At 41.2% G+C, this 24,804-nt stretch overlaps 1 protein-coding gene across 4 annotated transcripts in view; it reads right to left on the minus strand.

Annotated features, from left to right (window-relative positions):
• The window catches only part of ILRUN (inflammation and lipid regulator with UBA-like and NBR1-like domains), a 265,986-nt gene extending 242,384 nt beyond the window's left edge, over positions 1-23,602 (minus strand). Inside the window, exons 1-2 of one of the 4 annotated variants that reach the window (XM_086923209.1) lie at positions 23,185-23,322; positions 21,390-21,457 (exon numbers count right to left, since the gene is read on the minus strand). In XM_086923209.1, coding sequence (XP_086779335.1) covers positions 21,390-21,433 — 44 coding nt within the window. In that variant the 5' untranslated portion in view covers positions 21,434-21,457; positions 23,185-23,322. Of the gene's footprint in view, positions 1-1,008; positions 1,065-21,389; positions 21,458-22,942 lie in introns of those variants that run through there. The other 3 variants (XM_086923208.1, XM_086923211.1, XM_086923210.1) reach the window with 3 other exon arrangements.
• Positions 23,603-24,804: the final 1,202 nt, after the last annotated feature.

Here is a 24,804-nt window from a genome sequence, read left to right on the forward strand (position 1 = left end):
GTCCTGCCGCTAAGGAGGGGTCCTCACTCCTCGCACTGCACCTGCCAGCGGCCCCGTCATCGAGACTGCATCCCGCCTGGCGACGAAGGCGTCGCTACAGGTGCAACGGCAACTATTGCAAAGACGAGCAGGCAGGCACTACGAGAGAGTAACTATCCATGGTGCAACAGGTGCAGTGGCACAGGACTCGGAGTGCCAGTGGACTACTGCATCCAGATCATAGATATTTCTCCGACTGAACCGGGGAAGGAGGGTCGATTTTCCTAATTTGAGTTGGGTTCCATGTCACCCTTGCTATGTCACTGCAACACACACTGTACATTTTATTGGATAATATTTTTGTGTTAAATACTGCCATACAAATGGGGTAGGTGGTTCCCGCTCAGAACAAGTGCAGTTCATCATACGTGTGAGAGGGATAGTACTGGGACTTGCAGAGTACATCTGTGATATTTTTAACAGTCCAGGATGGTTTTTCACGCAAAGCACTTCCAGCCTGGGTCACTGGGTAAAACAAGTACAACAGGCACAACGAAATCGAGCTTTGGTGAGGTGCGAGTGTATGAGATAATCAATGGAAAATAAGATTTACCCTAAATGGCTTTTGGAACTGTTCAAGTGTCAGGAACCACCCTCGCTAATTCATCTTACTTTTATTAATTTTTGTAAGTTCCAGTGAAATAGAAAACTATGGAAAAGGATGCTGCTCAACAGTTTCAATGTCGAATTTTTCAGGATTTCCGGATTCCCAGCCCATAGATTTAAAGTAAAGAGGCAGAGTTACAAGCATTTCATTACAATAAGCACAGGATCACTTGGACCATATCACTACAATCCTTTAAAAAACATATATATATATATATATATATATATATATATATATATATATATATATGTATATATATATATATATATATATATAATGTTAGTCCAAAGTAAACGGTAAGGCACTCATTTGTTCATGAGTGGAAACCCATGGAATTCCATATAAGGAAGGGAGATACTGACCACATGAGTATAAATGGAAGTTGCGTTTTATTTTTCTCCATTTGCTGGGCTGTTTGTCGTCCAGGGGTGTACGCCTAGTAACAGTCTGCTTCATTGCCCTGTAAGGAGTGAACCTGGCAGATTTACATGAAAACACTCTGGGCAGAAAGAAAAGGGAAGGCAGCCAGGAAAATAACACAAGGAAACAGAGAAAAAGAGGTAAGCCAAACAGGAATAGGATAGTGTCTTAAGCTCTTTAATTTGTAATGGTGTTACTCTGTCACCCTTTGAAGTACAAGTCATCTGTCCAGTGCTATCATGTTTTATGGTATTATGTTCAGGAAAGCCACCCCTCTTGATTTCGCACGGGCTCTGGGTGTGTGGGTGTGTGTGGCTCTGGGTGTGTGGGTGGCTCTGGGTGTGGGTGTGGGTGTGTGTGTGTGTGTGTGTGTAAATGCTGTCTGCTGAGCTTGTCCAGTAGGGTACAATAGGTCTTACATTTGCGAGAGATTACACTGTTGGCAATGTAAATGACAATGCCAAATCCAACATATAAATATAAAAATGTCATTTACAATGCCAATAGCTCTAACTTTTGCAAAGGCGAAACCGTTGCATTGTAAATGCTTGTTTCATATTGTTAAAATATATACACTGTGTGAGTTTAATCCTCATTGATGGCCTTGAGCTCATAATAAACACACTTTGCTGCAAACAAGATCAGAACAAAAATTACTCTCCAACTACAAGCCATTGTGGTCTGTATAAGATGCATGTAATGACACTTTTACACAAGCTTGCAAATGTTTGGAGCACACTCTTCTGGACTCACACATGGAACTAAAATGCTCTATTCAAAGGAATCGCCTCTACAAAAACCTTATGAAATGATAAACAATGAACAGGTCAGATACTTTTTCGACCAACTAGAAAATACTTCAGGACCTCTGTAAGAGGTGGAAAGGTACTACAGAAATGATACGACAATACTTGTGAGGGTCAGGGCTCGATGAGGTGGTTCTTTCCCTTCTGCAGCCTCCTGCAGAAAGAGGCCCCAGGTCTTCCGTTCCAGGCAGCTCTACATGAACCTCAGCATTGCAGCCATGTAGAAGGTATATGTGAACGACAGATTTATAGTATGAACGTTGGCTGTGTGAGAACAGGCTCCACATTTTCACTTTTCATTAACAAATCACTAGCCAGTCACCACCTGTTTAGCTACCACTTCTCCCTGAATCCCCAGCATCATTCCGCCCCTATGGGCTCATGCTTTCCCAGCATAATTCTTCTCATGTAGTGCAGTGTTCACCATACCCTCATAGCAAAGTCCAGTCTGTACTTTTCAAATATCTGTGACTGGGGCCATGTGCGGCCCTAGCATCCACCCTCGGTTATTACTCCAACATAATCCTACACACACCCAAAGCATGTTATCCACCTTCTGCCCCATTACTAAGCCCATTTCAGTATCCTAAGTTCCCAGTTGGTACGCATAGCATTAATCTGCAGTTCTAGCTTGTCACTGCTCTTACACTACCTCCGCTTCTACAGTATCCACTACGTTGTTGTACTCTAACAGCCACCCAAACTCCGTAGCATAGCATGCACCAGATGCAACACAAACTATACTGCAGCTGTGGCTAACTTCTACCACATCACCCACCCTCCGTAGCATTCTGGCACCCATAGTGTTGTACTAACTCGCTCCCTCCGACCTATGGAATCCCTTCTGTTCCAGCATCCACCGCCTTGGCATTCTGGTATCCACCTTCATCCAATCATGGCATTAAAATTCTGCCCTTGCATCCTCCAGTCAACCCAGAGACCCCCAGACACCTGTCCCTGAGGCCATCTTCTGCACCATCACCCATTGTCATCTGCCATTCTGTCATCTACCCTTCCATGCTTTGCTTCATGCTTCTACGCCATATGTTGCTCCATACGTTTTGATAAGAGAAACAATACACAACGTAATTTATTAATTACCAACAGAATACAATGTATGCAAATAAACATGATACATAAAAGACCTGAAATTTCCCTCACATCACCTTTCTATGGGTTGTGCTTTTACAAATGACAATAATAGTCCCAAAAACCAATGTTCCCGTTAAGAAACAGAATGTAAAACCCCGTTTTGAGTTACGCATTCACTAGGATTCCAAAGCACATTCTAAACTGGATGAATCTAGTTCAAAAGCGGGCTTAAGGATCAGCCTAGAATTAAGTAGTAGATTCGTACTAGCAGAGTAGCCCTCTCTTCAGATAGTGTTTTCCTTAAAACGACTTCCTGTTAAATCAACTGTTCTGCGGTAGGCTGGATAAATCCTGCTTGGCAGATGAGAAATCCTTATTAAGGACACCTAAGATGCCTGTTCATGGGGTAAGATTAACCCGCGCAATCTCAAACAGGAAGAAAAAAATAAAGAGACTTCCAACTCAAGATCAAGTCAACAGCCGCACCCTCTAGGTGCCGCCAATACTTATGGGGGTTCAATAAATATTACAGGTGGATGTATAAAAGCACCTAGATGATATTGCTTCATAGGGAAGCCCTTCAATTTAAAATTCTAGCAGGAATGATAGCGTGGCCGATTAGATGAACCTCAATTAGAACACAAAGAGTACATTTAAAATATAGAAGCAAAAAAAGTTGTGGCTAAAGGATAGGTATATATGAAAAATACAACAAACCTAGAAGTAAAAAAGCCACCATTTTAAATACTATATTTTTTAACTGTTAACAGACAAACCTTGAATTTAACTTGTTAACCCCTCCTTAAAGCGAACCCTATCTTTTACCCCATATACCATTTTGTAGCTGTCATTGTATGAGTGGTGAAACACCTGTTCTGCCTCCAGCACAACCCCCTCTCACACCTTCTTACACCATTACTTAAACCTTCCATTAAAGTAACCATAAAGAACCCTCTAAAACGAGCCAAACCGTAGTCCGATCTTTTACCCAAATGCTAACATTTCAAACCTGGTCTTCCATTACACAACCCCCTTACTGAAACTATGAAAATTAACCTAGCACTATCTCAACCTGTAACTCTTACACCAATCCATACACCATTCTTTACTTTATCCCTCACCTAAATCTAATGCCAAACTTCTCTCTAACCCCCAAACCTTTCCCAAACCCTAACCTGTGCATTGGTAATGGTTTTTCTTCAATTTCTTTGTATACGTTTTCTAGCGTCTAATTTTCTGACTTTTGTCACGCTACTGAGTATCTATGAACTCTCCACAGGAATAGAATTTATCAGGAGAGAAATCACAGTACAACAGACTGCCTCAACAAACTAATAGCTGGGGAAAACAATACACTAGTCTACCAAAGAAATACATACAAAGATACCAAGGTCATAGGTAAACTGAATGTGATTCTTAATGATACTATGTTTATTTACATCTAACAAAATTTCTTCCTCCAAGTTGACTTCTGTGAAAAAAAAGGCCCAAAGCAGTAAACCAGGTTGCACTTTTGCAATGAAAAACACCTCATCAAAAATTAACACCCATAAAGTTGAAGAGTTCAGAACTATGCAGTAATTAAATATCATATGGAGTTTAATAAATTTAAAAATCTGGACTATAAATATTAGCATTTGGAAATGTATCGATTGCCGTTTGTAAATAACCCTCTTTACCCTATCCACCAGAATTGGGACTCGAAGACTCATTGGCAAAAGATGCAATCTTTTGCTGGATTCTTGGGATACGGGTGTTAAGAGGGAAATAAAGTATTACAAAGAAAACAAACAGTGTAGCTCTAAAGAATGGTTTACAAAATTAACTTGAGTAACTTCCATAACTTGTACTTATCATAATTTCAGTAAAAAATGTGTCATGAACGCCCTACAACAGACAAATATAAATAAAATTGAGGGTAGATTTTTGCCAAAATAAAACATTTTTTTTTAAAAAGAGTATTTCAGACCGTTAACTTGTACACAAACTATAATTCTCCTGAAAATATAAGTACTTATTGGAGATATTTAAAGCTAAAAATGCATTTGAAGAGCGAGAGAGAGGCATGTATCAGAAAAATGCCATAAAAAACAATGACTTCGTAAAAAACATTTGAGGTTTTGGAGGTGGTCTACATTAGAAGAAAACTGAATACGAGATCGGGAGAATCTTCGGACTTCAGAACATGACTATTTTGGAAGTTCTTTACAGAACAGGGAGAGAATAAATATTTTAATGAGAAACTTAGTGGGAAATAAAAACTTGCAATTCACTAGGTTTGGAAACGGCACTGTTAAGCAGCACAAATGTATTGTCATTTGATAATGCGTTTTGTATGTTTCATTCAAAGCATCTAATCTGGACTTTTAGTGAGCCAGTTGTATCAGACATACTATTTTATGGTATTGCTCAGCTTCAATGAGTAAATATGGTGCAAGCAAATTACAATAACACTGAATTAAACAGTGTTGCCTTAACTGGTTGGTTTTTAACAACAAATTATGCGTGTATGGAACAGCAATCTCAGAGTAAAACAGAGAAGGCTTGTATTTTCTAACAGCCAATCAAAAGAAACACAGATTAGCAGATGTTAGTCGGGGTCCCGCATCAGTGAAGCTGAAAGTTATATTGCTTCCAGTTTTTCTATTCTACCATGTGTAAGTAGATTATGTGAATCTAACTGGGAGGAGAATACTTGAAAAATGTTGTGAAGTAGGATCTAAATACATTTTGATAAGTGATAGGCCTGGTAAAATTGCATAATCTTTTTAATGGACTGTAATTTATCTAGTTCTTTTGCAAACCGCTGGCAAAATAGTGCTATGGTGGGTAAGACTAGTACAGCACACCACAAAATGATGCAGATATTTCATTACCTCTACTTCACAATCAGGATTTGTAGAAAAATCATTTAAAGATTGTGCTGCTGAATTCATCACTGTGCACTGCTTCATTTCTCAAAAAACAAATGGTGGGATTAGGTAGAGCACTGGCCAAATACAAAGAAGTCAGATTCACGGAGTATAGTCCAATTTAGGGCAGGTGTTTACACCCAGTCAATTTAACAGTTCACAAGCCTCTATGGCTTGTTAACCTCAGAAAGAGACACTGGGTCTTCCAAGTCTGTGTGAGACTATGTGTGACCATCAGATCAAAAGCTATCTACAGTTGATGTGCAAACAAGTACGGGATGTTTTAAACTGACTGACCAGACACACTGACCTATACAGTGACAGTGGTCTCTGGCAGTGGGGAGGTGTGCGCATCTAAGTATCTGGCCTTAGGAAAGAGGATTAGAAATGGAGGAGATGGAAGTAGAGCTGGAAAAAGAAGGAACAAGAGAAAGGAATTATAGTAAGGAAGCAAAGTTCCTATAGCGATATGGGTGAAAAAAGTGGCCCAGGTTGTTTTGTTTGTGAGGTGGAACGTGGCTTCAAGTTCATTTTGTCTGTTTGGCTTTTGATTGTGAAGATCCTTAACCAAGGGCAATTAAGAAAGCAGGCAGATTTTTCAATCTGCACAATGTAATTAAGGGTAACATCACAAATCATCGGATCACCCAAAACAAATCGGTCTACCATATAACCTCATAGCATCCTCTCTGCTAATTAATAAACCTTCTGGAATCCATTCTAGTGTAATGTTTTACACCTGTACAACTAACACAGACTAATGACAAAAACCCCACATTGCTGTAAAAGGGCATAAAAGAACAGTCACACTTTTGAGACTAATAAATAACAACCACGCAGGCACTTATCACTTAGTAACCCTCAGTACTTTGAGTAGAGAGAAAGATATGTACTGGCTGAGCTATGCAAGGTATCCCATATTGCCAGAACAGAACAATGTGGGTTGCTCAGATAAAAAGATCAACATAATGGGGCACCCACTAACCAGCTCCTCAAATAATACTGAAGTGATAAATTGTAATCGATATCTATTAATCAATTTCAAACAGCCTTTCTACCCACAATAATCTATAAATTTACACTTTGGGAGTCATCACAATCTATGATGGTCAGTCAAAGAGATTGCGAGTTGCAACTATTCTCCGTAACTTTTATTTATTCAGAATGCCTGCCTACCAACACAATGCAAAGGGTGGCTAGTGTACTAAACATGGATGGCATATTTTCTGGGCCTCTTGCACCACATTTAGCACTCTGTGAAGGCTCCCTAATATTAAATCCAAGAATTTGCACTGGACCTTGTTCTGTCTGCTCCCACTGCATCACCGAAGCCTAAATTCAGTTTTACATCTTACTACCTGCACGTAATAGCATCCATGCTTCATTTATTAAAGCGCTTTCTGGACAGAGTTGCTGAAATAAGGACCAACACATAACCAGGTAAAGGGTAAAGTACTCTACAATCACTCTCCGACTAATCACCAACCAAAGCAAGTTATGAGAACATAGTATGAAGGCGATTTATAAATCAGATTAAACAAATAAGCAGACAGAGTGGGCTGTGGAAAAGGTTCTGACATACAATATCTTAAAAGGTACCAGAGAGCCTTTGCATTAACAACAAAACAGCACTGGTATGAAACGGGCTTTAAATCAATGGGTGGGGTGTTATAATGGGAAACAAAAACTGAAGAACCACCTATATAAATGGTACTGAAACCAGTACAGGTATTAGGAAATGAGAAAGCTACCTCAGCATTATATCAATTATTGAAAGACTAAAAGAACAATCTAGCAGGATTAAAAGTAACTTGGTACAGGGACCTAGAAAGAGAATCGGAAGAGGAAGAGTGGAAATTATTACCTAGCTATACACCAAATGTCTTGAAGAACATGAGAATTAAATATTCACTAACCAACATATTGCACAGAACATAGGTAACTCTTAAAAGAATAGTGAGAGTGTCCCAGGGCTTTATGGTGTGCCAAAGGTGAATAAACAGGAGATAGTTGCCCTTGCTCCTCTAAATAATAAGGTCTTCAGCTCTTTTTTAAGTCTCGCGCATAGCGTTGCAGTGCGCAGCATTGAGCGCGCAGCACGAGCAATTAAGTAGGTAAAAATGGGGTTTCAGAAGCTGACCTAGGAATGGCATACGCACGAGCGTGTGCTTTTTCTTTTGTGGCACGCTATTGGGCTTTGCATGCATGTTTTTTTACCAAGAGAGCCTGCAATAGGCCAAAGGCGGGCACATTGCTCCGCCCATGGCCTATTGGTGTCTATTACACGCACAGGCCATCATGTGGTTTCAATTATCATGCTCAGACATGGACGCCATAATTGAAACCACATGGTTCGCAGTGGCAGGCGCGCTAGCATGTACGCACCACTAGCGGGCTTGTTCTTTTTTTTTTTATCCATTTCTCAGGGAAGCACCTAAATGAAAGAAGTCGTGTTTTGCTCGCGCCACTTTCACACCTCCCAGTATAGCGGTTTACAAAACAAAGTCTACCTATTTTTATGTGGTTGGCAGACAGTTAAATCCTTAAGCTTCACAGCAGACAACATTTGTAGCATATTCATTGTCACCCATGAAGGTTGCTTTGGTCAGCGCCTGGCTTCCTTCCAGAATCACCTGTAGCAGATTCCCAGACCGTGTCCGATTCTTCGGAAGGCAGATCTGCTCTTTAAGTAAAGTCAACAGCAAGTGGCTTTTTACAAAATCTGCAATTAGACAACAGCAAGCGCAACAGGCACCACATTTCAGTGTTTTCAAAACCTGTTCTGAGTGAATGGGAGTAACCTTGATGACAGCAATGAGACTAGTGCTGATGACAATTAAAATAGCGCTGATGATACCAATGGGACTAGTGCTCCTGTCAACAATGAGAATAGCGCTGATGATGCCAATGGGACTAGTGCTGATGCAAACAATGAGAATAGCACTGATGATACCAATGGGACTAGTGCTGATGCCAAAAATGAGAATAGCACAGATAACAATGGGACTAGTGCTGATAACAACGAGACTAGTGCAGATAACGAGACTAGTGCCGATGACAACAAGACTAGTGCCGATGACAACAATAAGAATAGCGCTGATGATAACAGGACTAGTGCAGATGGCAAAACTGCATGATTAAGAGACTGTTACTCAGGGTCTGCATTGCTCATTCATAGAAGACACTGTCCTAGACTCACATGCCTTTCATCAGTGTGCACTCTGGTCTTTAACCATATTCCCCCAACAGATTCGAGCACATTATTACAGGTTAATATGTTCCTTGTGAGGCCTCCTAACTCCTACCATGGGGATTTAAGTTCTGCCACTATGTTGATTAGAATTCCAGTGCTGGAGCACTGTGCTTTTGCGAACACAAAGCCATCTTGTGCTTTACCTGTACTGGTTTGTTTTTGCGAGTAACGTTAAAAGAGCCAGTCTACGCTGTAGAAAGGGCTTTTCGGTAACAACAAGCATTTGCAATGCAATAAGTCTCGCATTTACGCAAGATTGACCTATTGGCATTGTAAATGACAATGGCTTTTATTTATGATTCAAAAACCAAAACATAAATAAAAGACAATGTCATTTAAAATAAAAATAGCTCAAACTCTCGCAAATGCGAGACCTATTGCATTGCAAATGCTTGTTATTAAATATTGCTTCTTCAGGAATCTGTCTAAGGTAATCCAGTAGTTTATTCCACAGATTCACCGCTTTGATCGCTAAGGAAGAACCACCCCTCCGCTGTTTCTGAAAGCTAGGGGACAGCTGCTGAGCTCGAGAACAGCAGTCTCCCCGGGCAGTAAGCTTTGACACAATCATTTAGGTACCTAGGTCACTTATATGGAAGGCTTGATGCGTTGGGGTAAAGGCTTTATACCCAATTCGCTGATGAACTGGCAACCAGTGCAGTTTGCCTCCAAACAATGAAATCAAAGTATGTTTCGGAATTTTGTATAATAACGGGACTGCAATATTCTGCATGACCTGTAAATGCAGGATCAGATATGCCGGGAGAACAAGATATAGGACATTAGCGAAGTCCAACCTAGATAAAATCAGTGATTAACCACTGTGATTTGGGCCTCATAAGGAAGGAAGTAAAGAAACTGCATCAACATGCAGAAAATCCAAAAACAGGATTTCACCATTGCTGACACTTGTGCTCCAAATGAGAGCTGGGTATCCAATAACACACCCAGATTTCTTACCACCACAGTTTGAGGGAGGGGGGGGGGGGGGGGGGGGGGGTTACCGGGAATGGAGGGGGCGGTGGAGCAATACTTTCAGGCCAGGCCCCAACCCAGCCGGGAAGGGGGTCCCGCCCAATTAAAAAGACTTCTGTCTCATCAGGTGTGCAATGCAATCTATTGGCCTTCAGCAGTCAATCTAAATGTGCCACCAGACAGTTAGCAAAAGTAGCCTTCGCTCTCTCAGGCTCCCCATCTTTCGCGAGCAGGACTTGGGTATCATCTGCATAAGATGATCTTGAGATTATAGGATTCCACCAAACAAGCCATGGGAGGCATCTAAATGTTAAAGAGTGTGGGACTAAGAGAGGAGCCTTGCGGCACACCCCATTTCAACTCGGTACCTCCTGAATCGTATGGTTTCATCCAAACCACCTGCTCGCAGCCTTCAAGGAGAGAGCTCAACCAGCTCAGCATAGAGCCCGCCACTCCAAAGTGTTTTAACCCGTGCAGCAAGATGTTGTGATGCACCGTATCAAAAGCTGCTGACAAGCCCAACAGCAGCAGAGCCACGTTGAGACCAGAGACCAGAATTAACTTAATGGACTCTGACCCTCTCCAATAATGTGGTCTGGGTTCTGGGGCTGGCTCTGAACCCTGATTGGGAGGGTTGTAGTAAGTTATTTACTGTCAAAAAGGTGGCGAGTTGGCGGTTTACTAATTTCTCCAGCAACTTTGTTGCTGCTGGCAGCAATGAGACTGGCTTGAAATTTGCTAAGCGTTCAGGTTCAATACCGGACATTTTTAATAACTGAATTAACTGTGTCAAGGGAGATAGCAAATAACTTCTGATACACCACAACAATAACGTCAGAGATTGACCTTAATATGTGAGGGGGTATTGGGTCCATTGGGGACCCGGGCCTGCAATTCAAGAAAGAGGCTGTTATATCCTCTACTGATGGCACCAAGAAAGTAGCCAATGAGGGATGCTGTATTTGCTCCACTGGTTCTTCTAGCTCTAGTCCTGACAGAGTATTGTTCTCCCCTAACAAGTTAGCCTGGATTCTGATAATGTTTTCCTCAAAAAAAAAAAAAATATTCAGTCGGAGAATAGGGATTGACTGGGTTCCAGCGCGGATCAGTCAAATTTGTTACAATTTTAAAAACCTCCCTCCCATCATTATCACGTGCATTGGCATTCTAGCACATGATATGAGCATGCCCACCTACAACTAAATCCTTGAAGATGGTAATAATTGTGGAATATGAGACCAGAACATCAGGTGTGCTTAAGCCAGAGAATAGTCTTATAGGCTGATTACATTGAGCTAAATAGGTGCAAACAACTGGTAGAATTAAATCTAATTAGGAGAGGTAGAGCACAAAGCGAAAGACACCTCAGCAAATAATAGATGGGAAAGAGAAGTATCGTACTGAAGGGAAATGGAGTGCATGGTCCTAAATTGGGAAAGGAAGAAGGGAAATATAGACAGAGTTCGTTCAAGCTTGTGTGGAACGCCTGCGAGCCTTTGAGAAAAGAAATAATAACAAATACCTACTTAAATAGTCAAAAAGGTGGGTAGCTTATATTACATCTTTGTTACAGGCACTTTTCTTTTTTGTAACACATTTATATTGTTGGTGTTCATTATATAATTTGCAGCCTCTGAGTGACATTACAAAACAACTGACTGAGCAGATTGTTGGCGAGTTGTGCTCCTGCTAACATTACTTATCCGTGGACTGTTTATTATCTAAAATTATTGACGTATAGAAAGTAATTTGCATGGTCCTTTGTATATCAACAAGACGTGTTTATAATGCATAGTAAAACATAGTAATCACTGTGTGTAATGCACAATGCAAAATGTATTCAAATTATTTTTTTTAAACACAGAGTAGCACCATAACTATTTGAGACCCCTAAAAAGTAGCCACATTTTTCCCTCCTTTTGCACACTATGGTCAAGCACGTTTATTTGTGATCCCTGCACAACAGCCAAGTCCCTCCACCCACTTTCATACCATATTTTATCATCTCATTCAGCTACTGCATAAATGGTTTTCTTTCAGTACACAAGGAAAGCGCAATCAGGAAGAAAAGTGTATACAAATGCAATACTTCTAGCAATACTTTAGTCCTCAAATTTTTAAATAAGACAGTCTACAGCCCAGCTTGGGCACCAGTTGTTACAAAACATACCCTGAGGTGCAAATTTCACCACTAAGATAGGATATGTCCTTTTAGCCACTAAGTTAATGTACCACAGTCACCTCTGACTTAAGAACCTCATGTAACACTGTATATAGGAAAATAGGGATATGTTTTCCTGCGAGAGCAAGGTCTCTCAGAAAGCCAACATTGTTTCTGGCTTAATTTATTAAAGAAATAATCAAGAGCCAGACTATTTATGGCACTCGTTTTAGTAATGGGATGTCAGAGGAATACTTGCATGCCCCTCCTTCTTCTAAGCACAAAGAATGGGCAACTAGTCCAAGAGCCATTCAAAGTATATGGAGTCTACCATGTAATCCTTTATTCTGAGTTCCAAACACATACTTCACTGATTTCTTTATTCTTCATAGAATTCAATTTTTAAAATGCTTTGTGATAATGTTATATGCTAGTACAATAATTAACTGAAAATATGATAAATAATAAGGTAAGAAAGACAGACTAAAGAACGATTATTAATAAGAAACTATATTAATATTGAAGAGAACAAAAATTCAAATATTAAACAGTCCAAAATGACCAATTTTAACAACAACCGCAAATCTAAATTTCAGAAAGCTCATGCTAAAAAAGAGAGGAACAAACCGCATCAACTGATGAAAAGTAGATGAAAGATCTAACGCCAAACCTTGCTGCAGCAAACTAGACTCCCATTAACAAAGAGCCTTCCAGCAAGTTTGGACAGCAGACAGCAAATTTGGTGCACACAATCCAGTCATAATGTAATTCTGCCACAGTACCACAGGTTCTATCCCCTAGCAAGGAAGATGTAAAGGGACCCTCAAAAGACCAAGCAAATTCCATGAGAAAGAGATAATGAGAATTCCCACTTGCATTAAGTCCGAAAGATGGTAATAAACAAGGGCTTCTTTCTGAAGGGGTTCCTAATTGCTGATGAGTCAATCAATCAAGGAAAAGCAGAAAACACCACTGCTCGTCACACAACAAAGCAATCAATACACTGTACCCTGATCATCTTTTTTATTAATGAATATTTATAATAGATGCCATAAAGTGATGGACTGAGATCCAAGTGTTTGAATCAACTGCGGTTGCCAAAGGGCAAGTATGATGCAGATGGAGGTAACTCCACCTGAAACAGAATATGCAGTTTTCTTAAATTTTTCCAGAAATCAAGTGATAAAAGCAACTATTTATACAGCACTTCAAATACCAGTTCTGCAATACCAGAGCATTGTAAAATAACTGGTGTTACTATTACAGAATTTACTAGTACTTAATTTACCAACATCCGAAGAATAACATTTTCAAGTCGGGCTTGCTGGGATTTGAACTCCTTGTCAAATCACTTAATGTTTCCAATCACACAACTATTCTGCTGAAAGAAACTGGCCTCTAGTTATCTTGGAGATACACACTGGGGTCAATGTATTTTATAGCCTGAAAAATCCTTATCTAAAAATGCCCATTTGTCTTCAGTTCAAAACAAGATCATGTACATGAACCATATATTAAAATTTACAAATGCTATCCCAAAACAAGGAAACCGATTTTTAAGATATACTATGCCATGAAACCATACTGAGCAAATAGTACAAACATAAAAAGTGAACTATTCGTTCATTAAGGAAGCATAGCAGGTGAGGAAAATAGGTTTTCTATCAATTTAGCGAAACAAGAATTCAAGGAGAGTGGCAGGTTATGCCACGTTCAGTATACAAGGGAATCAGGAACATACAGGGACAGTAGGTACCCGTCGCATTGATCTGTCCAGGTCAAAGTTTACTTTGGCATTAAATCCGTAAACCAGCTGAATGTGCAAACACTGAAAATTAGTGGCATTGACAGGAGTCTAAAAGTCAAATATTGGGAACCGACATTTATGGGGATTTCAAGGACAAGCAAATAATCTGAAAGGATGACATAAGCACAATTGTCACAATACCCTTAAATAGGAGGGCAGAATTTGTGCACAATACCAATACTAAGACAACAAGAAAGACTTTCATTAGAAGTATATATTGAAATGTTCTGAGCAGAACACATTATGACAAGCAAAGGAAAAATATAGGCAGAAGTATATAGCTCTTTCGGTTCAATACATTTTTTTGTTAACTGAAGTTATGCTTGTATACTATGAAGAGTAATAATGTAAAAAACAGAAATGCAATTACGATATTAATTGAATGGCCATTATACTTACAATCCAAAGACTAAAATCACTCTATTACCCATATTGGGAGGTATTTATAAATCCAGAACCTAGGCCCGGAGGACAGCAGAGTGCTGTATAAAACAGCGGGATATGCAGCCAACATGTGACGATATGCATACAGTTATGTTTTCAAAGGGACCCGAGGACAATAAATGCATACAAATTTGTTGAAAGAATAGCATTACAGTAGGGTGAAGCAGAGAGAGAAGAGATACTGACTATAATGTTAGAACAGAATGTGTAGTCTGGGTGAGTCTTCGTATTTCCAGCCTGGACAGAGACTTCTATTACTGGACTTTAGAAGCAAGGTAGTCAGATTTACTCAATTGGAGTAACTTCTAAATCTAGAACAAAGAGAACACATCTACTTGAAAGGATTACATTGGCTGCCTAACTTTTGCTCATTAGGGATCAGACATGCTGTAGTGTGATAATGCGTTTCACTGCTGTCAACGAGCTCGGTCAGTGAACAGCGCATTGCTTCCATTAATGGATAAGAGGGCCAGACGGTGGACTAGAGGGAGTAGGGAGTAATAGCTTAGTTATGCAAAGCAATATAATCTAAAGACAAGCAAGTTGTGCTTTTTTCTTGATCAAATCCATGAAAGGCAGCGGTCAACAGGAAATCCCAGGGATTTAGCAATAGGTGAAAAGCACTTGAAGCTATTTAAGTTCCATTTGGAAGCCAATTCTGATTGACCTGTCCAGTGCTTACGCGAACTGTAATTTAATTTATATACTGCTTACTACCCCTGACAGGCGTTAAAATGCTTGACAGTAAGCAGCACACTACTCTGGGACCTAAAGGTAGTGGTTAATGTAGTGGATATTGGTGATTATTGTGGATAGTCATGTGAAAGCAGGTATTTAGGGCAAATGGCATAGAGGAGTAAATTGGTGTGCCGCACAAGAACTGACTCTGTACGAAAACTGGGGAGGACTGGTCAAGCATCGTAAAGTTTAGGGCAAATGGCTGGGAATTATGGTTTAGATAGCTTCCCTGTCCTCCGAGTCCATTTCTAGATATCAATTGACAGGGAGAGAGATGTCAATGTGTGCCGATATAAGAATGTTTTGCTCGTCTAATGTCATATGTATTTATGCTGCTGAATATGCTCTGCTGTTTGTATTCAGGTTTTATTATTGTCTTCTCACAAAATCAATAACATTGATTATCAAAAAAAGAAAGCATATATTTACTCGAGTTACTTTGTGATATATCAATACCACGTAGGTCTAATCATTAGTGGGGGCTAAGTAGTTTCAAGTGAATAGTAGGCAAGATAGATTGGCTGGCAGAGATTAGATAATGTTGGAATACAGGGATAGGGTTTTTAAAGTGGAGAGGTTATGATCTATGAAGCGAGACATCTGACATTTGCAGAACTACAACGAGAACCATTGAGGCAAGCAGGAATGATATGCCTGCCTGATATGTATAGAAAGACTCTTGTACAGGTCCTGGTGATAAGTCGGTTAGACTACTGTAACGGGCTCCTGATATTAGCCAATGAGGATGCCGTAAACCGGGTACAGGTGGTCCAGAATACAGCGGCAAGACTGAGAACTCCACTGGCTACCGATACGGCAACCTATCAAGTTTAAAATCTGTTGTGCCGTTCACAAATGTCTTTTTGGAAATGGCCCCAAATACCTGGCCCAAAAGTTCCAACTCTATAAACCAGACCGCTCTCTTCGATCAAGCAATCAACTGTTATTAAAATCCCCACTCATTAAGAAGACCAGACAAGGTGGCCGTGCCCTCTCCCTTGTGGGGCCGACCCTGTGGAATAACTTGCCCTTTAGTCTCAGACAAAACACCAACCATCTATCCTTCAGGAAAATGCTTAAAACAAACCTGTTCCTGGAAGAATAACTGGCCTTAGTTAATCTACTGAGACCCTAGCTCATCTACAGAGGTACATTCTTTACCAACCTGGCGTGCAAAGCGCGGAGATACCCCGATGGGGTCGATTCTGGCGCGATATAAGAAACTAAATAAATAAAATAAATAAATGAGACAGATGAGGGTATATCCAGAATTAGAAGGTATGCAGAAGATGGAAGGTAAGAAGAAGGTCCCTCTTAAGAAAGTACGTACATCGAGGTCAATTTTTCATGCAGGGTTTTAGGAGTATAGTGGGAGACGTTTTTCTGAAATAGCAAGCTATCAGACAGTCAGGGCTCGAAAAATCCCAAAAATTGTACTAGTTCTGCAGGACTTGTACTTCAAAAAATGTCCTCCACCTAACTGCAACTTACTTGACCTCCGTCTCTGAAAGCAGAGCAAATTGACAAGATAACAAGATTTAAAGGCATCTCTATTGCTTAATAACTTTGTGAACAATAAAAATACCTTTAAATCTTGTTATCTTGTCACATTTGCTCTGTTTTCACAGATAGAGGATAAAAGTTGATTTGTTTTCCTACTCGCCAGAAAGGGCGAGTAGGACCTACAAACAGCTTGACCTTGTTAAATTTAGCTCGACTATGTGAGTGGTCGAGTGGAATTTTTTCGAGCCCTGAGACAGTGTAAGCTGTAGAAGAAACAACAATATACACAGTGCTCCATAACGGTGGCAACTATCTTAAACATGTGATTCAGAGTGTAGACATCATTGAAACATTAAGCCCTTGTGTGCCGTGGACATAATGGTTACGTCCTCGGCAACGGTGCTGCTGTGCAGAGGACGCAATCATTACGTCCTGGTGAACAGAGATTGCAGTCCCAACCTTTACCCCACCACCAACCAAATAGATCTTCTCTAGAAATACTAATCAAACAGTCCTACCCAACTAAGTTTCATGGAATTTCTAAAGGAAGCACTGTCTCCATTCTCCTCAATTCAGTGTCTGGGTCTAGACCCTCCAGCTACAGAAATGCAGGTAATACACTTCCAAAGTCTGGAAAAACTATCCTCAACCTCTATCTTGTGCCATGGTAAAAGAAGAATCCGAAATGGATCCTACGGGCCTCCGTACTCCGTCCCACGCACATGCAGTTCTACTACCATACGTGTGTGACGCTCACTGTACATGTACTAAATGAGCACAAAGGATGTTGGTGCTAAAATTGGGGTTTCACATTCGTTCCTCTATTGATCATACCATGAACCCTGCTGTAACCCAAATAATATGCATCACATATTACATCTCTTTAAATGTTCTAGATCTAGTAGGCTGATGCAAAGCCCTCAACTTTTTACTGTATAATCCTCTATGTTAGGATTACAAATATGCATTCTTGTAAATCCTAATAACTAATTTTGAAACCCCCGTTTATACATTTCATTCACAATTATATTACATTTGGAACGTTTAACACTTTAAAAACATTTCATGAGAAGAAACTAATAATTAAAGGTTTATCCTCATCACATGTGCATATTGGATAGAAAAACTGTTCGAACAAGCATTGCAATAGCCAATAGGTCTCGCCTACGCTAGAGCTATTGCGTAAGCCAATGTATTTTAGCCATGTTGTACACCAGCCTGGCTGCTGTCCAGCAAGGCTAAAGGTTAATGGCGCAGAGGAGAGCGGCGTGGAGTGTGGTAGAGTAGGGTGGACAGAGTTGTGATCTGGAGTCGCATAATGTGGAGTCGCAGTTAGAGGCATACACTGGAGTGGCATAGAGTAGGGTGGACTGGTGTAGAGTGCATTGGCGTAGACTATTGTAGAGTGCAGTGGCACTGAATTCAGCAGCATACGATGCAGCGTCATAGAATGCAGTGGCATAGATTAGATTGATGCACAGTAAAGTGTAGTGGTGCAGAGTAGAGTAATGGAGAGGGCAGTGGTGTAGAGTGGCATAGAGTGCAGTGGCAGAGTGGTGGGAGTAGAGTTCAGTGGCATACAGTGGTGTACATTAGCATAGAGTGGAGCAGAGTAGATTGCAAATGCGTAGAGTGCAGATGCGCAGAGTGACGTGGCGTAGAGTTGTGTAGTGCAGAGTGTAGTGGTGGAGAGTAGAGTGCTAGAGTACCGTGGTGTAGAATGGAGTAGAGTGACACAGATGGCAGTGGCGTAGAGTGGAGCGGTGCAGTGGTGCAGAGTGCAGAGTAGAGTGGTGCAGAGTAGAGTGGTGCAGATTGTTGTAGAGTGAATTGTTGTGAAGTGGCGAAGGGGAGCGTGCAGTTGCGTAGAGTGGCTTAGAGTGTAATGGCGTCGAGTAAAGTGGTGCAGAGTAGATTAGAGTGGCGTATAGAGGATTGGCATAGAGTGCAGGTGAATAGAGTGTTACAGAGTAAAGTGATATAGAGTAGAGTGGACTGGTGGAGAGTGCATTGGCATAGAGTGTTGTATAGTGCCATAGAGTGCAGTGGCATTGAATTCAGCAGCATACAATGAAGAGTCGCAGATTAGATTGATGCACAGTAGAGTGCAATGGTGCACAGTAGAGGAGCGCAGAATAGAGTTATGGAGAGGGCAGTGGCGCAGAGTATAGTTCAGTGGCAGAGTGCAGAGTAGAGTAGAGTGGAATAGAGTGCAGTGGCAGAGAGCTGCAGAGTAGAGTTCAGTGTTGTAGAGTGCAGTTGCCTAGAGTGAAGTGGCATGGAGTAGTACAGAGTGGTGTGGTGGAGAGTACAGTGTTGCAGAGCAGAGTGTTAAGAGTGCAGTGGAGTAGAGTGACGAAGATAGCAGTGACATAGATTACAGTGATGTAGAGTGCAGTGACAGTGCCATTGTGTAGAGTGAATTGGCATGGAGTGCAGTAGCACAGAATGGGGTGGCGCTGAGTAGAGTAGATTGTTTCAGGGTAGAGTGAAGTGTCGTGGAGTGGTGCAGGGTAGAGTGCAGTTGGCTAGAGTGTAATGGCGTCGGGTAAAGTGGTGCCAAATGCACTGGTACAGAGTAGATTAGAGTGGTGTACAAAGGATTGGTGGCGAGTGCAGGGGCAAAGAGCAGAGATTTAAAGAGTAAAGTGCACTGGCATAGAGCGTATTGCCATAAAGTGCAGCTTTGCAGAGTGGCATAGCGTGGAGTTGTATAGAGTCAATAGGTGTGCCTTGCACTGGAGTGGTGTAGGGTGCAGTTGCAAAGAGTGCATTGGCATAAAGAAGAGTAGAACAGGGTAGAGTAGAGATGCGAAGGGTGTGATGAGGAGTGAAGTAGCACAGAGTGGGGTATTCTTGGTGTGGCAGCACACTGCCATTACAGACAATACATTTTCAATTGAAATGACCATTACATTTGCACAGACATACAGTTTTACTAATAAAACTATACAGTGCACAGACGAAATGTTTATCACCTAGTGCAATTATTTGTTTTGATTATATTAAATTATTTGTTTCCAGCACACTTCAGAAATAACAAAAAAGTGCATAACTTGTGTTCCAAATTCTGATATATTCGGAAATACTATTGGAGTTAATTTAAATATTGTCTATGCTAGAAAAAAACTCTTTGCTATCCCTACTGCAAACCTAACATGGAATGCCCAACGTCATAAGTTGCATACCCAGCATGACCCATATCCTAAATGTCTGAAGGAAGAGGCGATTCAATTATAGTATCATCACAATTCCATTTAAACTTCGACTGCGGTCTATAATTATTCCAACTGTTGTTGTAGTCCCTTAGGAGAAGTAAATGAATGTTCTATCATCAGCATATGGCAAGAGGCTAGCCACCAAAAGCGCCAAGCAGGATTCAGCCTGACACATCTTATGTTTATCTGTACTTTCATTTTTTCAGTACAATAACGCTGAAGTAACTAGGAGGTTTAATGCACCGGCTGCAACACCAGCCTTTCATTATTCTGAAACCAAAAAATGTGTGTGTATGCAATCTGTATGAAATTCATTCCACCTAAAAAGCAGCTTCAAAGCACCTTTTGGCAGACGACGGCCCTCACACAAATCTTATAAGCAAGATGATGAAGGAAAGCATACGGAAGCATCTACAGCGGCCACAATACATTCCCTTTCCCATGACCTGCAGCCCCTTTTTCAGGCACTACTGCAGTGCAAGGTACCATGGAGAAGGGACGTACCCCTTAAGTTCAAGAGGCAAAGTCTGTTTTAACGGAGGGTCGTCTCCTGCCACTAGCATGCAAACTCCCTCTTGACATGCTTCTTTCTGGTTGCACCCAGTGGTTTCATGAACATGGTATACAAGGAGATCTCCACAGAAATAGAAATTCAAGAGCAAACAACTTAAGCACACTGAGTCTACCAATTATTACAGAACCAAAATGCTACCTTCTCGATGCGAACACACCTCAGAGTTCTTTAACCAAGAAAATGATTTGCATCTGCATGTAGGGCATCTGAGCTTTCTTAAGTCTGTCATTCACACTGTTCATATTTTACCATCTCAAGCTTACTTTGAAGTGCCTGTGATGCCTAAACCTAAATTTTGTATTTTCTTGGCTGATTGTCACTTGAATTTCTTCTGTATGAATGCGGTGTGGGATCCTAAAACAATTAACTAAGATGCTTATATAGTCCTACTGTAAATACTAACTTTTATATGGGAACGATGTTTCAATTTCATTCAATTCTTAACCATCCACAATCGTTGTAGATCCTATACCCTTCAGTGGGGGCAGTAAAGCCCTCGTCCAGACTTCAAAAGTGCATGGCATAGTTCGGAAGTAAATACCAATACCAAAAAGTATAAGGATTTTGTCTCCCAGTTTCAGCTTGCAGGCAGTCCAGTCCACGCTGCAGTAATTTCATTAAATAATTTGCTCCAACTGCCCATGGGCCAACAAGTAAACCACATATTAGCTTTGGGTAGCTCTAGGAGCAGTATGCATCTCAAAAAGCTCCACGAAAGACGTTCCATGTTTAGTCCTTAAAGAAAAAGCATGAATAAACCCAAGCAAATTTCATGTATCTAGAGATCAGGAAGGTGGCATTTGTGGATTGCAAAGCTGTCATTAGGTTGCAGTTACAAACCAAACTCTGCAGGAATTAAGGGTCATTTCACCAAAATACGTCATGTGTAGTGCACAGTCCAGCTTTATCTAAAAAAAAAAAAAAATCAATGAAAGAACAACTTAACTTCGGTACCAAGTTTAACAATGTAGACCAACATAGCACTGCTTTGAATGTTATGTAGCAGCTAGAAAGAAGTATATAAGAGAACTGTGTAGCGGGTCTTTCATAGTACAAGCTAGTAAGAACAAATACTCATAGTGAAGTAGCTACCTTTATAGTAGAACAGAAAGTAATGCATCTGGTCATTTGAAGGCCCCTGCAGTCTCGAACATCATGAGTCATAAGAACATTTAGGACCAATTTTGTGGTCAAAAAGAAATTCCAGATTGTGGAAAACGTGAACTGGGTGAAGTAGTTTAAAGTGTGCAACATGCTTAATGCTCCTATTGCGGCTGAGAAGTTCCAATCTATTTTAGGATCATAGGTACCCTTCATACAGTGCATGGTTGGTAGGGTGGGAGTAAAGTCAAGGCAATATGGAAGGTGCTGGGTGAAGTGTGTGAGGTTCAGAGTATTGTTCTATACACAGTGAGGCAAACTGATTGATAATGCTAGGCACTGAAGAGTTGCAGATACGTGAGAACAGATGCTTGCCAATAACAACAATTGTTTAGAGCGATCCTGGTCATAGAATTACATGCCTGAGAATCAAATGTTTAATGCTTTCCAGAGAGTGTTGCCAACTATTGTTATTCTATCGGGTATGGTGAACTAAATCTTAGCCATCTGAAAAGAATTGGAAATTGGCCCAATGCAAGGCTTAAAACAATTTTTAAAGTGACGTTACAGAACGAGGCCACTCAAGAGCAAAGCACAGTTTGTTGGCAGATACAGAGTTCACCCTGCAGGAAAAGTAGTCTTCTGTCATGGATGGTTCAATAAGCAATGCACATTGTCTTAAAAATAATATAGCTAAATTGGGGAAGTCACTAAAAAGGTTTATGGTGAAAGGCTCGTCGAGATTAAGGCGTTATCTTGCAGCTTGTTTCAGTCAGCAGCGCACAGGACCATGGACACCAGAACAGTTCTGAAATCCCCATTTTTACCACACACAAAATTGGATCACTTGCCTAATGTGTAATGAAATCCACTACCCCCTAGTTTCTCTGAAATAGTTTTAAGCACCTTAGTTATGTTGCCATCTCAACTTCAAAAGCATGCAGCGTTCGAGGGGAGCAAAAATCACTCAGTATCACTTTCTTCCTCCTTCTTTGCGTCCACCAGTATTTGCCAATATCAGGAAGGTAACCCCGCAGCAAGAATAAGATGGGAGCTGCTGTCTGTAGATCTCTCCCCCGTCTACTAGCCAACTAACTCCGATTGTCAGATCAATATCTATAATTGTTAATGGTAACTTTTATACTTTGCTCAACTGAGCGCCTACCATGTCTGCTCTAATGCATCTATCTTACATAAATGCTTGCTTCACCTGCACCCCACCAACCTCCCATGTACCGAACGGTTGCGCTGGACTCCTTGGGGTTCTTTCGCTCTTTTCCCATGGGGCTCACCAATTGGCCATGTAAAGGAAGACAGCATACCGGGCCAGACTGTACTGCTATACCTCCCTGAGGTCTTCGGCGGTTGCTTCCTCATGGCCGATTTGAACTGGAAGCTCCTGTGACTGTGTGTGATATTGTCTCCTTTGATGCATTCCATAATTTGCATTTCACTTGGTTTTACTCTACTTGCCTTTGCATTAGTTGCTCCAGGATCTGCTGCCCTCCCCTCCACCCTCTTCCCCAGGCCTCACCAGTTGGTCATATCCAGGAAGAAGGCGCACCCGGCTGGGTTTAATTGGAAGCCAAGTAGCCGCTGGAACTCTCCTATCAGTACGTCCTTGTCCGTGGTCCCGAGGCAACTAAACTTTTGCATCAGCTCGGGGTCCAGGTCCACGTCCATCCCCTCCATGGCAGCCGGGGCCGGACCAGCCGCCCACTACAGTCCCCGGTCTGGTCCTGCTGTGTAGGCCAGAGGCCTTCCCCCTGCTTCAGAGATTCATCAGCGAGTAGACACACTGCGCAAGCGTGGCTTCGGGGCCACCATCCATTGCGCATGCGCGATAGCCGGCCCAAATCCACCGAGCAGGCGCAGATTTCGAGGAGCCAGCACGCCCCGAGGTCGGCTCGCGCTAGATCCACCGCTCGTGCCCCAGCTGTCACACCGCTGTCACAACGTTAAGTGACGTCTTTACTTTTGAGAACATTGAAGAAACAGAAAAAAGACTAATCAGCCGGCCTAGCGCAAACTCATGCGATCTAAAGTCGGTATAAAGATTTCCATCTTAAAACGAGGGAATTTAGGGTACATAATAACGAAATATTTGTGTTAAAAATTCCCCGCAATATTAGAATTTATTCTAATTAAATGCGATTCATTTGATAGAAAATTACAAAAAAAGGTCTCAACTGGTGAGCTTATTGTTGCAATAAAATATACTTTCTTAAAATATTTTTTTGCAACAAACAGAAAAAAACACAATGTTAAAAAATTCAATTGAATATTATTACATTTTATTTATATATTATTGTCTCACATGGCTCGACAAATAGTGAATATTTTATTTTCCGAGATGGTCGTTAAATGTTCTCAAACTCCATGTGGCACCATTAGTGTCCGTTGTTTGTTTCTTAGAGTTCCAGCCGGCGCTTTCATTCGCTGTTGGTTTCAGTAGGCAGGATGGCAACAGGAAAGAGAAGATGGACTGGCATACGAGTACAATGTTATATCGCTTTGAAGAATAATTTATCGTATTATATATAGACGGCCAGACAAGCCCAGTGCCTAATACGAAGTGGCTTACCTTAAGCCCGCATAGGCTTTCACTGTGACAGATTTATGAGGAGTGTATCGAGATAGCTGTCAAGAGTCATGGAATTGCAGAGGGGGCCTTCGTGAACTCAATACCTCTCACCTACTGTGGTGCTAAATACATTGAACGCATAAATGACGTAGCAGCAGATGCAGGGCCAACGTTTTGTGGTCCTCGCCTTACTAGTCCCTATGACGCATTGGAAAGCTATTTGGTGTCAGCTGGCAGTGTTACATGGGCTGAAGTAGCTATATCATCTGCACCAGGTGGGAACCTCCCGACTTTTTCGCCAAGAACCTGTCCCTTCTATGTTTTTTTTTAATGAATGGCATTCCCATGATGTCGATCTCATTCTGATGAAAGCCATTTTTGTTGAAAAATAGTCCCTTCTCTGTAATGTTATCGATTCCCCAGCAATGATGACGCTGCAATCTGGTAGTGTTTAACCTTCTTTATTAAAACACGTCTACCCTTGAAGAGCGCCGCGCCTCAACTGCTGATTAACGGTTCTGCGCGCCAACACTTACGCAGCCTGCGTAGCCTTGCGCGGCATGTCACGTG

The sequence above is a fragment of the Lissotriton vulgaris genome, chromosome 5 (genome assembly GCF_964263255.1).
Source record: "Lissotriton vulgaris chromosome 5, aLisVul1.2, whole genome shotgun sequence".
NCBI lineage: Eukaryota > Metazoa > Chordata > Amphibia > Caudata > Salamandridae > Lissotriton > Lissotriton vulgaris.